This window comes from Megalobrama amblycephala, linkage group LG9, assembly GCF_018812025.1.
Source record: "Megalobrama amblycephala isolate DHTTF-2021 linkage group LG9, ASM1881202v1, whole genome shotgun sequence".
NCBI lineage: Eukaryota > Metazoa > Chordata > Actinopteri > Cypriniformes > Xenocyprididae > Megalobrama > Megalobrama amblycephala.
This window is the reverse complement of record NC_063052.1, coordinates 36,254,609-36,273,529: the sequence shown is the minus strand read 5'-3', so window position 1 is coordinate 36,273,529 and position 18,921 is coordinate 36,254,609. Positions and strand designations below refer to the sequence as shown.

General features: G+C 34.3%; 1 protein-coding gene across 1 annotated transcript in view; it reads right to left on the bottom strand.

Moving 5' to 3' along the window:
• Positions 1-18,921, bottom strand: part of rapgef5a (Rap guanine nucleotide exchange factor (GEF) 5a) — a 70,987-nt gene that overhangs the window by 15,988 nt on the left and 36,078 nt on the right. The window contains exons 9-11 of the mRNA XM_048203520.1: positions 16,994-17,122; positions 6,028-6,158; positions 5,310-5,410 (exon numbers count right to left, since the gene is read on the bottom strand). Of these exons, the coding sequence (XP_048059477.1) occupies positions 5,310-5,410; positions 6,028-6,158; positions 16,994-17,122 (361 nt within the window). The remainder of the gene's footprint in view (positions 1-5,309; positions 5,411-6,027; positions 6,159-16,993; positions 17,123-18,921) is intronic.

Below are 18,921 nucleotides of genomic sequence, written 5' to 3'. Positions count from 1 at the left end.
TTGAAGTCCTTAGAAAGTGATTTCTGTAAAAGAAAATTTCTCCCTTTGCATTGAACTTTGAGCGTCATAACTTTGTTGTTTATGTTCAAACAGCAACAATACACACTAAATTAAATGCAAAAAATGTTTTGAGTAAATATTGTGTAATACTGGTAGAAATGTTACTGGCAGTCATAAATGGAAACTATTTTAAAATATTCAAACCACTAAGACTTTCTGTACTGTTTTCCTCTCTACCCACAAACCCCTTCTTCATCTCCCTTCATCCTTTCTGTTTGTCTTCTCTGCGTCTGCTGATAAATATTCATTTCCATTTTTATCATCGACTGCCTGTGCTAACAGAACGCTGGCCCACAATCCAGTGCTCCATTTTCACCTACTGCTGAGAGACAGAATCAAATAAGAGTCAGAAGAAGCAGGAGGGATGAAAGCGTCTCTCAGACGAATGTGTGAATTATACTGTGACTTTCAGAGAGGTCACAGTGAAAAAAAAGAAAGAAATTCTTGATAACTTTGTCTAACACAACTCAAACTGTCTTTTGACACTTCTAGCACAGTCAGCCAATGGCGTACTAGCTTTAATACATTTTTATACTAAAAACTAATGTATTTGTCATATGTAAATCAGGGAAAAGTGATAATTGACAGTATTTAGATGATGTATGATGATCCTAACAGAAATACAATATATAAATACAAAAATATAAACAAAATATTTTTTTTATAAATATTGTGTAAAACACTGGTAGAAATTTTACTAACAGCTCTAAAAAATATTAAAATAAAATTATTAAAATAATATATAAATAACGTTTTTATAAATGCGTTTTTATTTTAAATAAAATAAATTCAACCCACTAGGCAAAGAAAATGAACAAAAAGTTAAAAATGTCAAAATATTATACAAAATATAAAAATATACATATATTTATTTATTTTTTAAATACTGTGTAAAACACTAGTAGAAAGTTTATTGACAGTCAACAATATTACATAAATATAAAATGTTTAATAATATTTTTAAATATTATATAAATATAAAAATATAAATATAATTTTTATTTTTTATTTTTTAGTAAATATTGTGTAAAACACTGGCAGAAAGTTTACTAACAGCTCTAAAAAATATTAAAATAAAATTATTAAAATATTACATAAATATAAATAACTTTTTTATAATAACTTTTTTATTTTTAGTAAATATTGTGTAAAATACTGATAGAAATGCAAATAAATTCAACCCACTTGGAAAAGAAAATGAACAAAAAGTTAAAAATGTCAAAATATTATACAAAATATAAAAATATACATATATATATATTTTTTTTTTTTAAATAATACTGTGTAAAACACTAGTAGAAAGTTTATTGACAGTCAACAATATTACATAAATATAAAATGTTTAATAATATTTTTAAATATTATATAAATATAAAAATATAAATATAAATATAATTTTTATTTTTTATTTTTTAGTAAATATTGTGTAAAACACTGGCAGAAAGTTTACTAACAGCTCTAAATATAAATAGCTTTTTTATAATAACTTTTTTATTTTTAGTAAATATTGTGTAAAATACTGATAGAAATGCAAATAAATTCAACCCACTTGGAAAAGAAAATGAACAAAAAGTTAAAAATGCAAAAATATTATACAAAAAAAAAAAAAAAAATATGTGATTAAAGATTGTGCAAAACACTGGTAGAAATGTTACTGACAGTCCAAAATAAAAATATATATTACAATATTGCACAAATATAACAATACAAATAACAAAAACTTTTTTTTTATTTTGAGTAAAATACAGATAGATATTAAAATAAATTTAACCCACATCCCCCAAAAAAATACAGTTTTGATAAATAGCATATAAATATAAAAAATATAAATATAAAATATTTATTTTAAAATTGAGTAAATATTGTGTAAAACACTGGTAGAAATTCTACTTACAGTTGTAAATAATTGTTTTATTTTTACCATTTAAATATTACATAAATATAAAAGTATAAATAACAAATAATTTTGGGAAAATGTTGTGTAAAATACTGAAAAAAAAACATTGTTTGGCTTTTTTAATCAAAATTTTACTGAAACAATTAAAAATGCATTTCATATAGCTGATTAGTTCTGTATATATAGCTATTTTTAATACCTCAAAGTTTTGTTTTGACTTTCTTGGAGATGGTTCAATGTTTAATTATTGCAGGCAGACTGACTCATCACACGCTCTTATTCAAATATATCAAATATGAGTTTGCAACACCCATGAAAGCTAAAGCAACTCGATGTGTATAGTCCTAATGATTCAATTCACACCTCTTTCTTCTAAAAATACTACTGATGCCTTTCGCTTCTCTGAACTGCCTGGTTTCCCGCCGGGAAAGCAGTACCATGAGATTTCTCATGAAGTCTCTGAACAATTATCACTGAACACTGACGCAGGTCTGAACACAAACACTGACTCACAGCGCTGCGCTCGAGCTGGAGTTATTCTTCTCTATAATACACCGCTTGACATTTTACACCGCTTACGGCGGAGCACGGCAACATTTGAAAACAATAGTCAGTCTAATATCAGTATCTGAAGGCGACCGGGCGACTATGGGAGTGTCTAATGAGAAACTGCCTCAAAAATATACGTCTGCATTGATTTGGGAGGAAGTAGTGAGACTGTTGGCATTTAACAAAAGGTAAAAAAGCCTTTCTCTCTTCTTACGAGCATGAGGCACATTTTAATGCTAAACACAGCTGCCAACACACCGGTAATTACCCAGGATGCACTGCACTGTGAGGCTAATTTATCGCCTATGGGTGTGTTATACATCACACAAGGGTCATTGAATTACACTCACACACACATATATTAAATATACACATGCACAAACATGCACACACACAGAAAAACTCATTATCTAGTTTCTTTTCTCTGTTTCTGCCTGTTTCCTTCCTCATCATCCCACAGCATCTTTCTACTTATTTGATGTCTTTAATTAAATACAAACACTAAAAACTCTCAGTGAAGATGTTTAAACTTCTTTCCTATAAAAAGAGGTTATATATATCACTCCAGATGTCTCAGAGAAGGACTTTTCCAGTCGAACACTAGACTCTAGAGTCTGTGAATTTGCATTAAGGTCATAAATGACCTCATTTGACCTTCAGAAACACACACACACACACACATGCTATCAGCCTTCCGCCTGCAACTCATGAATAATTGTGCTTTTGCAAGAATAAAAAGAGTAACTGTAACCAACACTCGACGCAAATCAATCGGTTTTGCATGCAGAACTTCAAAAACATCCTCAGAAACGTGGCTTCAAATGCAGTGGTGTAACTTCACAGAGCAAAGACACCTGGAGGCACAAACTCGACACAACAGAAAGCAAAAGAAAACTCTGTCGGCATTAAGACACAACGCATTCCAGAAACAGTCATGGATAGAGTCGTTCTGACACGCCACATTGTGAAATAACTGACAGCTGGAATGCTTTATGAGAGTAAATCTGACCAGTGACCAGAAAGATCACATCTAATGATCTGAGTAATATTTCTTACTTGTGCTGCTACTGTATTCAACATTAAACCAAATGTTATTTAGCCAACTAGTTTAGGTTGGTAAGAAAACGCCATAATTATACCACAAAGAGAATTGCTATAGATAGTTATTCATGTGTGTATATATCACACGAGTAGCCGTGTGATATTGCTGTATATCAGCACGGCTGTGATTCAGCCGTAGGTAATAACAGCATGCTGATAGCCATATCGCACAGTTACGAGTGTGCTATTGCATTTATACAACAGTTTGATGTCAAGAGTGTGTAAATAAATAAGAACAACAACAGATTGTCTTTAAAAACCCTCTTTTGTGAGGAACTACTTCCTTCCGCCACGGATTCAAATCTCAAGTTGACAGTTTAACAGTTTGAGCCCAAACCTCTGTTACTATTTCTAAAACGTCACTTTACAACTAGTAATGTAGGAACGTTCAGTCACTTCATTGAAACTCACTGTAATATGTAGAGTATTATGAGAGAGAGATCGCCCAAGCGAGTGTATTACCTACATCTAGCTGATATTCTTCAGGTCAATCTTATATTCATAATCACAAAATCAGTTTGAATGTCCGCTAAGGAAAGCAATATCTTTGTCCTTTTAGCATTTAAGACATTTCCATGACTGTGCTAGTCAATGCATTTGTCATTTGTGTCTCCTAAGATGTTGTTAAAGTAAAAACAACGTCCTTGTTTCCTTGTTTCAGTCCATTTCAATATAAAAGTCTTTGCGACTGACTGACTTACTCATAAAGACAGTCTTTGCCGCCATCTCATGGCGTATTAATGTAACTGAAGTCGAAATCACTAACGGACTCTTTCTCAATACCAAAATAAGGCATGTTATTTATCTAAAATATTATTTATTGAACAATATCATTTAAATTAACAACAATTGCCATTATAACAGTATAAGAAGTAAAATAGGAAATAAACACAAGCAAACAGTTCAGTCAAACGTATAAAAGCAGCGCTCTAGTTAGTACAGGATTTAATTTCATTGTAAATATAAAGTTATGAAATGTAATATAGCCCTTAAGCCAAATCTATTAGCTCTGGAACAAGTAACATATTAATAAGACCAAAGACTGCCCGTTTGATGAATTATACCTCATGTTTAAACACTATCTACATAAGAGCCAGCGGCAAATTCACAAAGCACTGGCCAAGATGAAGCTGTTCTCTGCGGGTACATGAACCCTGAACGGTCGCTGACGGCCTGGAGCACACATCTCTGAAAGCGTCTAAACAGATTTTCAAATAGGCGCTATGTTTAGATATAAAACGCATATCTGAGGTCTTAACAACTATATTCTCGCCTAAAAAACTCTTACAACTACTTTCCGTTTCAAAATAACAGTAGTATCTATAAAACTATTACAAATTTTATATACTGTATATATAAATATATATGTATATATATATATATATATATATATATATATATATATATATATATATATATATGAATTACATTATAAATATTATATATATTATATATAGACTGATTGACCGATTCACGATTCCAATTATTTATTTATTTTGTTTAACTACTCAGCCTAAAAACGTAATTACAATATGCTTCAAGTAACATTGTCTTTATTAACCATCTGGGTCAAAAAAGTTGTCCAAGTGCACCACACCTGAAGTGTATATTTCACATCGAAATGCTTCTGATTACGCAAGTCAAATTTCGTACACAAATGCAAATCAGAAATTAATCTAATGATGTGTTTCGAGTCACTCACCCGCCTCTTTGCCCTCCGTCGCCCCCTGGTGCTCGTCCAGACGCAGGTCACTCAGCAGGTGCTCCAGGATCTTGTGGGGTGTCCCAGACACCACGACGTACCTGTCGGACAGAGCAGAAGAGGAAGAATCGCATGGGTACTCTTCATCAGAGGAGGAACACGTAGAACAAGAGCCGCTCCACTGCTGTCTGTTTGCAATATAATAATCATCCTCATTTTCATCATCATCGTCATCAATGAAGCGAAAATGAGGAATATTAAATGTGGGCATTTGATCTTCATCCTCCAGACTGTTGCTGTATTCCCAATCTTCATCATCATCATCATCATCCTCTTCTGCTTGCACCAGAGTGACGGGTTTGAGTCTTGCCGTCCATTCCAGCAGGGACATGTGTGCTGAGTCATGCCCAATGGAGGTGTCCGTTTCTGGGCAACAGGGAGGATCGACTCCCCCGTGTGCTGCTGGACAAACTTGCAAAAACCTGCAAACAATTTCTGTGCAGCAAAAAACACTCGCAGTCTAAAGCAGACAAGTGTGTTTACGTGCACTCGCAAGTTTTAGGCTGCGGTCCCTCCTCAAGCCCTGCTGACAGCGTAATGAGGAAGCAAACATCAGGAATGTAATAGGGAGAGAGAGAAAGACACTGATTGGAGGATGAAAAGTGCTTAAAGATATGTAAACAAAAGGGGAGGGACAGATAAGGGGGCGTGGCCTCACCTCTTATCGCCATCGTCGTCTTTGACTCCGGCCGTTTGTGGAGACGCAGGATCTGACGGGACTCGCTGGAGAACCAGCACGTCCTGACCCCTCTCCTTCAGACAGACGCGCACGACACTTTCCCCCTGCGCCTGAGAGACCAACGCAGAACACAATCACTTACTAAATCACAGCACACAATTACACATCAAAACACAATGAAACAGACATTAAAGGAATAGTTCACTCAAATATGAACTGAATCATTTGACTCAGAAGAATGAATCATTTATGAATCATTCATTACTACTTCTCTCATGAACACGCCAAGAAAAACTAGGGCGAATATCAAGATCTTAAAATTGGCCTAAACTTAAATTTTTATAAATCACTTTTAAATTTTACATTTTTAATTTCAAAAGACTTGCAATACAGTGCACAAGTCATATGAACTACTTTTAATGTTTTTTTTGTGATACTTTCTTGTCATTTCTGGCAGCAAATTATGTTGAAAAGAGCAGTTGAGATATTCTTCATACATTCTCATTTCATGTTTCATTAAAGAAAGAAAGTTAAACAAGTTTGGAATGACATTAAGATGACCAGTATTGAACTTTTCCTCTAATTTTGTATTCTACAAACAGTATTCATGTCAATACTAACATTCATATGGTAAAAAAAAGACAAAGAGCAAAATGATTCAGTCTCAAACTACGCAAACTGTAAAAACAGACTCAAACTATTCAAAAACACAGGGTGTGATCAAGACCAATCAGGTTTGCAAATATAATCACAGTGTGTATTTCTGTCATCAAATCTGACAAGTTTCTGCTTGCATTTTTGTCACACTCAAACTCTCTCTCTCTCTCTCTCTGTTTCAATTAAACAACACGTCATCAGGGAGAAACGAGAATCGTTACAGTCACATTCATACAGCAGAATCACAAAATGGGAAGTATTTGCTAGTATTTGAAATGCATACTGTAAATAATGTAAAAATAGTGTTTGTGTGCCACTTGGAAAACCCCCAAAATCAAACACAAAAAAAGCTTCATCAATACAGCCTGTTCCTGTTTTAGTCAATCCTAAATAACACAGTAATTTGAAATCAATTCTTGCTAAATGATCTATGAATTTACAAATTAATCAAACTGTTAACTCAATCAGTGTTCGCTGATGCTCTAAATAACATTTCAGTGACGCATCTGATGTGTGCGTGTGTGTGGGTGTGTGCGTGTGCGCTTTTAGACATGTCTGGACAGCAGCGTTTGAGAAAGATGAAAGGCAGGAAAAGGATTAAGAATATCTGAAATGTCTCACATAAACACACACACACACCAGCTGCACAGGTGTGAATCCTAATGCACACATTCAGACGCGCAGTGGTTTGTGTTTGAAATCCGGCTCTTATTAGTCTTGTGGCCTGCAGGTGTAAATACTTTAAATACTATATACTAAATACTACAAAATAACATGTTCTACTCTGAAATAAGGCTGGAAGACATTTTGAATAATCACAATAATTTCGCTTTAAAATCAAGCAATGAATATCTGAGTCATCAGTGCACATTATGCAAAAAATAAAACACAGAAAAAAATTATATTTAATTATTTTCATTTATATACACCAATATACCAACAAAAATATTTCCTTACATACACTATTGTTCAAAAGTATTGGATCGGTATGAATTTTTTTTTTTTTTTTTTGATAGAAGTCTTTTCTGTTTTTTCTTCACCAAGGCTGCATTTATTTGATCAAAAATACAATAAAAACAGCAAAAAATTTGAAATATTATTACAACTTAAAATAGCAGATTTCTATGTGAATATATTGTAAAATGTAATTTATTCCTGTGATCAAAGCTGAATTTTCAGCATCATTACTCCAGTCTTCAGTGTCACATGATCCTTCAGAAATCATTCTAATATGATGATTTGCTGCTCAAGAAACATTTCTGATTATTATCAATAATGAAAACAGTTGTGCTGCTTCATATTTCTGTGGAAACTGTGAAATAGAAAGTTCAAAAGAACAGCATCTTTACTTTCTACTTTTTTTAAAGTCTTTACTGTCACTTTTGATCAATGTAATGCATCCTTGCTGAATGTATAAACGTATTAATTTCTTTCTAAAAAAAAAAAAAAAACATTCTGACCCCAAACTTTAAAAAGGTAGTGATATTTTTACAGATTGTTACTTTGCAGTAATTTCAGTTCAAATACACAAATATCAATATTGAATCAATTTTTAGCTATATACACATGTTTTTATGTCAATAAATCACAATGACAATAAGTCCAGGTGTCTTTAAATCTGGTATCATCAGTATGAACATCTGCTGTTCGAGTCAGCATTAACACAGGGTTTTTATCAAACAGATGTGTGCCGGTGTGTGTGCCAAGTGTGCGTCCTCTAAAATGACTCATTCACTGACTGAGCACCTTTACAGGTGAGTGAGATCATAAGCTCCGCCCATGCGTGTGCATCTGTCTGTCTGGGAGCGGGTGGGCGGAGTCAGACAGGTGATGACATGCTCTAATGCAGGACTTCAAAGTAGGTCATTTGAACAACCTGCCTGCAGTCACACCTGCAAGTGTGTGCGAACAAAGTTTAAAGTTCCCCAGTGGTTAAAATCAAGTTTTTAATGTTGTTTATATGTCTATGTGGTGTTTTTAATATGCTTTAAGGCAAATTCGTTAGTCAACACCACTGCAGAGTATTTTCTGTTTAAAAATGCAGTTTCAAAAACGCGGTTTGAAATCGGTGGTGTTTGTGACGTCACAAACTACCTTGTAACCAATCACGTCAATGTGGGGGCGGGCTTTAGCATATCATTAACTGACCGCACAAGGGAGTCTCAAGAGAAGAAAGGTTATCCCAGTATATTTTTCTGTTGATATGAAAAATCGTGTAGATTTAGCAATATGGCGGGTGTATGATGTATATTACGATGTTATGATGAACTATATGCCTTTCTCCAAGACGTTCTGAGTTGTTCAAAGCATTTCTAAGGATACTGATTGTTAGATTGTTGGGCAACATTTACCTCAGTAAGTTGACCGAGTGGATCTCTGAGCTGGCGTGAGTGCGTGGAGGCGGGGCTAATTAGCATATTCATAGATCCACGTATAATAAATGAGGCAAGTGTGTAGAGTTACATTCAAGCTATTTTACGGCATTAAACATTTTTGTCCATAGGATTTTTTTTTTTAAATATGTCATTTTGGTGATCAAAGATAAGTTTAAAGGGATAAAATTATAGCCAGACTTTTGAAACACAATTTTGAAAGAAATGAAAATATGTGATGTTGAATGTAAACTAAACACTATTAGCTTTCTCAAAAAAAGAACAAGTCTTTTAAATATTTCCCAACCCAACTTCCTTTCTTCAACGTCAACAAGAAAAAGAATGTTAACGGGTCAAAATCCATTGAAATGTAAGAAATCTCTGTGCTCAGACACACACTGACCCCTGTACGAGACAACAGTACAATGCTATTGACATAACCGTCCCCGACTCTGTTGACGCTGCCCACAGGCATCAAAACCCTGCACAAAATGTTCTGGAACATGTTCACTGAAATATACAATATCCATTAGCAATTCAAACTCAGACACGACGCTTCCATCCCTGAACGACCTTCAGTCGAGAGTGCGCTGCCTGTCTCGGGCCTCAGAGACTGTGAGTGATGATTGGTCATTTTACCCGCTCTCCCGTAGAGTGAAGGATGCTGGGCCGCCGCGGGAGTCGCCTGTCAATCACCAGACCGCCGGGAAGGGAAACAGATGGATTATCTGTGCTCAGACAGACAGACGGACACGTGGGGTCCAAAACATGACCTCTGACCTCTTAATGACGGTCGGTTTTTCGCTGTTACTTAACCGGAATTGGCATTCCAAAAAAAACTTCTGAACATTCCAAAAATACTCTCCAGACTGACCACAAATTATTCAATCCGGAACAAACATGGAATGTTTCCCAAACCTTCCCTAAACTCCAAAACAAGCGCGGATATCAGATCGAGTCTGCGCTGCTTCTGCCTGCAAATGTGTTTATAAAAAGCAACGCTAATAAGATTTTCCTGCAGTTACATAATTCCACGGAAAAACACCTACATTAACAAACACAAGGCCAGATGCTGCTGGGAAAAATGTTAGCGATGCAAACGATAACAAATAGTTTATCTGTGGTGGCCGTGTTCCTCTCGAGCCCTTCCAAAATCAACCCGCGCCTCTCTGGGGAGTTAATGCACTAAAGAATGAGAACTGATGTACTTACGCAAGAACACAGTGAACACACATTTAAATGTCAGTTATGCACACAGACTTTGGCCATAAAAGCCTGTCTGCTCATGAAAAATGTATTTTTTTATAATCAAGCTGGCAGTGACAGCATTACGTAACAGAAGAATGAAAGAGGTGAATGTGCTTTGGTACATTGTGAACGTTTGAATGAGTTCTCACAGGATCTGCAGGCACAAACTAAAAAAATAAGAAATAAGAAATTTGGTCAGAAGATGCAACAGGAATATATTTATACATATTTATATTCTAAAAAAATACTGGGTTAAAAACAAACCAAGTTGGGTTGAAAATGGACTGACCCAGTGATTTGGTTGTTTTAACCCAGCGATTAAGTAGCTTTAACCCAGATAGTGGGTTGTTTTAACCCAGCGATTTGGTTGTTTTAACCCAGGTTGTTTTAAACCAGCAACTGGGTTGTTTTAAACCAGCAACTGGGTTGTTTTAACCCAGCGATTAAGTTGTTTTAACCCAGTGATTTGGTTGTTTTAACCCAGCGGTTGTGTTGTTTTAACCCAGCGATTAAGTAGCTTTAACCCAGATAGTGGGTTGTTTTAATCCAGATATTTTTTTGTTTTATCCCAGATATTTGGTTGTTTTAACCCAGAAATAGAGTTGTTTTAACCCAGCGGTTGGGTTGTTTTAAACCAGCGATTGGGATGTTTTAACCCAGAAATTGTTTTTTTTAACCCCGCGATTTGGTTGCTTTAACCCAGCGGTTGGGTTGTTTTAACCCAGCGATTTGGTTGTTTTAACCCAGCGGTTGGGTTGTTTTAACCCAGATATTGGGTTGTTTTAACCCAGCGATTTGGTTGTTTTAACCCAGCGGTTGGGTTGTTTTAAACCAGCAACTGGGTTGTTTTAACCCAGCGATTAAGTTGTTTTAACCCCGTGATTTGGTTGTTTTAACCCAGCGGTTGTGTTGTTTTAACCCAGCGATTAAGTTGTTTTAACCCAGTGATTTGGTTGTTTTAACCCAGCGGTTGGGTTGTTTTAAACCAGCAACTGGGTTGTTTTAACCCAGAAATTGGGTTTTTTAACCCCGCGATTTGGTTGCTTTAACCCAGCGGTTGGGTTGTTTTAAACCAGCAACTGGGTTGTTTTAACCCAGCGATTAAGTTGTTTTAACCCAGTGATTTGGTTGTTTTAACCCAGCGGTTGGGTTGTTTTAAACCAGCAACTGGGTTGTTTTAACCCAGAAATTGGGTTTTTTAACCCCGCAATTTGGTTGCTTTAACCCAGCGGTTGGGTTGTTTTAAACCAGCAACTGGGTTGTTTTAACCCAGTGATTAAGTTGTTTTAACCCAGCGATTAAGTTGTTTTAACCCAGTGATTTGGTTGTTTTAACCCAGCGGTTGTGTTGTTTTAACCCAGCGATTAAGTACTTTTAACCCAGATAGTGGGTTGTTTTAACCCAGCGATTTGGTTGTTTTAACCAAGCGGTTGGGTTGTTTTAACCCAGCAGTTGGGTTGGGTTGTTTTAACCCAGCGATTTGGTTGTTTTAACCCAGCGATTTGGTTGTTTTAACCCAGCGATTTGGTTGTTTTAACCAAGCGGTTGGGTTGTTTTAACCCAGCGATTTGGTTGTTTTAACCCAGCGATTTGGTTGTTTTAACCCAGTGATTTGGTTGTTTTAACCCAGCGGTTGGGTTGTTTTTATTTAACTCAACTATTGTTTAAAAACTATATGGCTAGCTTAAAATGAACACAAAATAGGTAGGAAATTAAAAATCAGACATATAATTATTAGAGGTAACAATAATAATCTAAAGGTGAACATTTATTAATAAGCAATTTAATAAATTTTTATTGTTTAATTATTATTCATTAAACTTATAAATAAATGTTTATTTATTGAATATATATTAATAAATGTAAATTTCCAACATATTTTGGCTTCATTTTAAACAAGCAATACAGTAATTTTTAAACAATGTCGAGTTAAATAAAAATACCCAGCAGGTTTGGCAAACATTTAACCCAGTCGTTGGGTTGTTTTTAACCCAGCATTTTTTAGAGTGTATAACGGGTCACTTATTCAGTTTGGCGTCATTATGGCATCATATTTGACCACAGAATGATGAGACTGACCAATCAGAATGAAGTATTTCAGATATAATGAGGGCTCAGTGCTCACCCAGAACCTTCAGCTAAACCAAATTATTTCATAACCACATCAGATTACAGCAGACCTTCCCATCCTCCAGTTCCTGTTGGAAAACCCCATCCCTCATTCTCCAGGATATTACAGCATTACCCGATCCAAGCCTCCATCTGCTTTCTTGTTTGTCTACCAGCATATTAGAATGATTTCTGAAGGATCATGTGACACTGAAGACTGGAGTAATGATGCTGAAAATTCAGCTTTGATCACAGGAATAAATTAGATTTTACAATATATTCAAATGGCTATTTTAAATCACAATATTTCACATTATTACTGTCTTTTTGATCAAATAAATGTAGCCTTGGTGAGCAGGAGACTTTAAAAAAAAAAAAAAAAACTTTAAAAATCTTCCAAACATCTCAAAAAACTCTCTTTTTTAATGCTTAAATTCTTAATATTATTTAATGCTTCATGTGTATAATTTATTTTTTTCGTCATGCGTGAGCTGATGAGGGAGGACACGAGCAGCTGCGTTGAACTAATGACAGTGATCAAGCAGAGGTGTGTGTTTAAGCAGCGTCTCCACCTGTCCTGCGGGTCAGGGGTTGACGTTCGCTCTCACACTGGGTGGAGCACCAGTCCAGAGACCTCGCTGACGTAAAGCACTCAGCAGAAAGGACAGGAAAGGCGAGAGGAAGCACTCTGTGTTCCTTTCCTGTGTTTCTGCACAGAGAGTGTGTGATAGTGTGTGTTGTTTAGTTTCCTTAATTATGCCAAAAAGCTGCACAGAAAACTCCCGTATTCCTGTAAAAACGAAAGAACACGATCTTTACTCTAAACAATGCAACAGGACCAAAACACCCCAGACACACACACACACACAAACTCGAGTCACAGCACAACCCTTGGTCTCTGTATGGGATCCGGGAAAGGAAATCCCATTATATAACTCTGGAAATTATTTGATTATAAGAGCTGCATAAAGATCTTTTTAGGAAAAAGATGTATGAACGAATGTGTAATCCAGCCATCCTGTGTGTCTCCAGACATCACCCTGGCTTATGTAAGGCTTCTCTGGAATTCAGTGATAAAAACACACACTCATCATGAACAGGGAAAAGAAACAATGCAACACTTCTGTCCAACCTAAACATGAGCTGGATTATGTCAATATGCTTTTTGGCATTTTTGCTGCCAACAATCTGTGTAATGGAAGACTAGGAGTGCCACTTAAATATAAAATGAAGGAACCAATAATGCAAAATGATTTTTTCTTTTATATATATATATATATATATATATATATATATATATATATATATATAGTTAATTTATTAATTCAAAAATCATTTTTAATTTTTATTTTATATGTAAATATGTGTGTGTATCAATAGTTATTTTAATAAATCAAAATCGATTTTTTTTGTAATGTCTATTTCACGCTTTTCTCATTTAACACAATAATGACTTTATATATATACTTTATATATATGTATATATATATATATATATATATATATATATATATATATATATATATATATATATATTTTTTTTTTTTTTTTAAGTCATTATTGTGTTAAATGAGAAAAGCACGAAATAGATAATATAATATATAGTTAATTTATTAATTCAAAATTAATTTTTAATTTCTATTTTATATATATACAGTACAGTCCAAAAGTTTGGAACCACACATATACATATGTGTGTATACACAAGTTCCAGATGTACTAAAATTACTCAAACTAAAATAAAAATACATTAAAGCTAAATACAAATATTAAAGAAAACTAAAAATTCTAAAACTTATAAAAATACATAAAATTACTAAAACTTAAATTAAAATGAAAACTGAAAATATAAAAATATTAAAGCTAATTCAAAATATTAATAAATACTATAATAGTATAAAAGTACTAAAAGAACAGTAATTAAAATACTGCATTTAAAATAACTGATCAATTCATTATGTATTGTTACATTGTATGCTACTTGATTTATTCATTCAACTGGCGCCTATAGTCCAACATAGTGTAATCATGGCAACTGTGCAACACTGTGGAAGGACGGCTCAATGACAGGAAGTGAGATCAGCCACACCTTCAGTAGTGTGGTTTTTGACCGCCAGTGACACCAGAGCACCAGTCCTGAACGGCTCAGATGTCCCACACTGGATCAGACAGAGCACTAATTAGCATGGGCTGGTGTGGCCTAGACTAGTAGTGCTTAAAGACCTGAAATACTTTAGGTTTCATCCATCAACAACACCTTATATCAATAAGGAAAACATTTATAAATACAACTTCTGGTCTGTACTTTCAACATGAAATGGCATTTACAATCCATTTTATTTCTTTAATATGATGCATTTCTGAGAGAAAAAGGAAATAAAAGGGGCGGGACTTGATTTCATCTATCAGGAGTTGATTGGATCATGAAAAGTGGGCGTTTACCCAAAGATTTAGTCAGAAATACTTTTGAGATCTGTAGCCAGTTGCAACAAAACCCCTCAAGTCAATAATTCATCATTTATAATCATAATGTTACGTTTTCAAATAGTTGCATATAAAAATAAAGGCTTTTCTTAGCTCAAGGAGTTTCTTGCAACCAGGCCTTGAGCTTAAACTCCCATTACAGACAGACAAATCAAAGCCGTATCTTTTGGTAATCTAAAAGATGAATGCTCAACCCTGATGCATATGTAAAAACAGCAGAAAATGAGCTGCAAACGGTGTCGAAGTGCCCTGAGGGGTAATTCACACAGAAGTGAGCACAGTTTATGAGAGGCATTAGTCATGAGAAATGTTTAATCACTTCAGAGGGAAACGAGGTCTCTCTCGACTCCCCAAACGCTCTGAGAGAGAGAGAGAGAGAGAGATCACAAACTGAGCTCCATCCTCACAGACAAGTCCAGCCACGCCGATGCCACGAGTGAGCTTCACGTTACGCTGTGATTTACTGAAGACTCTCAGACATGTAAAATACTCCCATGAAGAGTCAACAACCATCTCATTCTCTAGACACTCCTAAAATACAGCTTCTTCAAGGATTGATCACTGTTTGGGTTCTTGAGGTGCTATACTGCTGATTGGAGATGTAAAAAGTTTTGCTGTTGGCTCTTTTCAGAAGTTCTTTGAGAATAATAAGCACTTTGAGTAATATTTTTTAACCAGTACCACTGTACGTTCACAGATACTGACTTAAGTAGTGAGTTAACAGTTAGTTAAAAGAAATAAAAAAGAAAAATAAATAATTATTGCAATTATTTAGTTTAGCAAAATAAATTCACATGAAAACAATGGTGTAAATAATAATAATAATAACATAACTATACCATATTAATATTATTATTATTATTATTATTATTTACACCATTGTTTTCATAGAAATATATTTTGCATTATTATTATTAAAAATATTGCATTTTTTTATTTGGAAATATAAATTTGCATTAATACATTGGTGTAATAATAAATAATAATAATAATATAACTGTACCATATTCATATTATTGTTATTATTATTGCAAATATATTGTAATTATTTATTTTTAATGAATACAATGGTGTAAATAATAAAAATAATAAATATTCCATATTATTATTATTATTGCAAATAAATAAATGTGTATGAATAAAATGGTGTAAATAATAATAATAATAATAATAATAATATAACTGTACTTTATTATTATTATTGCAAATATATTGCAATTATTTATTTTTCATTAATACAACAGTGTAAATAAGAAAATTAATAATAATAATAATAAATATTCCATATTATTTTAGCAAATAAATAAATTTGTATGAATACAATGGTGTAAATAATAATAATAATAATAATAATAATGTAATTGTACATATTATTATTAATATTATTATTATTATATTGCAATTATTTTATTTTGCAATATAAATTTGTATGAATACAATGGTGTAAATAATAATAATATAACTGTGCCATATTCATATTATTATTATTATTGCAAATATATAGCAATTATTTGCTAAATTTGCATAAATACACTGGTGTAAATAATAATATTAATAATAATAATAATAGCAATAATAATAATAATAAAAATTACCTTATTATTATTGTTATTATTATTTCAAATATTTATTTTTGCAAAACTTTTGTATGAATAAAATGGTGCAAATAATAATAATAATATAACTGTACCAAAATTATCATTATTATTATTATTATTGCAAATATATTGCAATTATTTATTTTGCAAAATTTAAATTTAAATATTTAATATTATATATTTATATGATAGTCTACTTATTATTGAGTTAGTGCCAAAATCCTAAAAATGTAAAATCAGAGACTTAAATATGAAAATTATCGTTGAATCTATATCTTTATGTAACAAAACTGTACTCCTGTGACATCAGCTTATAAAACCTTGTTTGGCTCTTTATTTTCAAGAGTGTATTACTCATGAGCTTTGGGACTCTAAAAGAACTTTAAAAACACTTCAACAGGTTGATATAGTGAGTTTACACACCTGACCTGCTGTAACTATGCCAACAGACGCAGGTAAGAGCGAGCGCTGTCCTACCTGTGCGGAGCGGTCCGGGAGCCGGTAGTTCTGGTTCTGAAGGAAGCGATACCCATCCTTGGCCAACCGCTGGACCACGTCCAACCGCGAGAAGTCCTCTGGAGCTCGGAGAGCGCAGACGCCCGCCTGCTGGAGAGCCGGAGGCAGAGAAAACAGATACTTTAATCCACAACCCCACGACATCACGCACAGCAGCCACGCTTCCAGATAAAGCCCAGACACGTGGGTTTAATGATGTCGGGAATTACTGTGTGTGAACCAGAGGAGCAGAAGTGCAGTGATCCATCCTCTCCTTCATTCTGACTGTGGGACTGAACATCTGAGTGAGTTTCCTCTGTAAGAAACTCTAAACGCATGTGAGAGTGTGTTTGAAAGAGAGAGAGGGGCGTGTCTGTGGGGCTCCGCCCATAAGAGGCGGGGAAAGAGGAATGAAGGCATCTACACCTCAAAGAGAGACACTTTGAGTGATGTGGTACATTGTATTTAAATTCATTTCCACTAGGTCTGAATTGACATCATTCAGAAGTTTAATACACAGAAAAAGTTTGTTTGTTATGGTAATCTTTAATCAAAATCTATTCAATGGTCCCTTTCACAAGTAAAGTGGGTTGCATCTTCCGGTTCACTGGACTTTAAACAAACAAACAAAAAAAATTTTATGCTAGATTCATGCATTCGTTTTTTTATCAACACTTGAAATTGAGTAATCACATTTTTGTCAAAGACTATGTCCGGATCGGATTCAGTGAGAAGATCAAAACACAGATGGAGTAGATTGAGTCCATCAACACCCCCAAAGCTTCACAGTCCTTAACTTTTCATGGGTTCAACATTTCATTTGGTAACGTTTGGCAGTTTTGATTTATATGCTGTTGATGATCGTGTTATTTTACATGTGCATAATCAATGCTTCTATCGCTTGTTTCTGCTGCTTCTTTGCCTGTGTTTTGATCCGGAGATTCTGTACTGTTTCAGAAGATGCATAATAGCGCCCCCTACCATGTAACATTAACAACATGGATTGCTGGAAAGCATTACGTCATAAATGAATTAATATTCCGTCAATGGTGGGGAAAGAGTTTATTAGAAATGTTGCCTTGCAAACTAACTGAAATATTAGTAACACTTTAAAATAACATTCCATTAGTTAATGTTAGTTAATGCATTAAAGGTGCAGTACGTAAATTTTAGGTTGATCTATTGACAGAACATAACTGTTTTCAGTGGTGTATAAAGACCTTAAATAATGAACCGTTATGTTTTTATTACCTTAGAATGAGCCATTTCTATCTACATACACCGCGGGTCACCTTACATATTAAGTCGCCATTTTGCGCCGCCATGTTTCTACAGTAGCCCTAAATGGACAAACTGCTCTACAGAGCGCATTTGCTTGACTGGCTACTCTCTTCTGTCTCAGATGACGACGTCCTGTGTCGGCCATCGTAGCTTCACTATATTGCAATTCGCAACCTCACCGCTAGATGCCGCTAAATTTACACACTGCACCTTTAACTAACATTAACTAACAATGAACAATACATTTATTACAGTATTTATTAATCTTTGTTAAAGTTAGTTAATAAAAATACAACTGTTCATTGTTAGTTCATGTTAGCTCAGGTTAAATAATTTGAACGGAACCCTTTAAAAAATAACAGTACCACTAACTAGTGAAAGCAGATGCACTAAGAATGAACAATGGTCTTTTAAAAACTCTAATCCTAAAGCACACATCTGCACTATCACACGCGGATAAAGGCTTCCCTGGCACACGAGGACAGAAGCACATCAGCATTGAATAGCGAGCGAGGGCCAGTTATCATCAGAGCCCGGCTGCCCACTGTGTTTATTTACTCAGCGCTGTGTTTGGATTGGCTGAAACGACAGCGTGTTTCCTCTGAGGTAAACCACCGTCCCACAATACC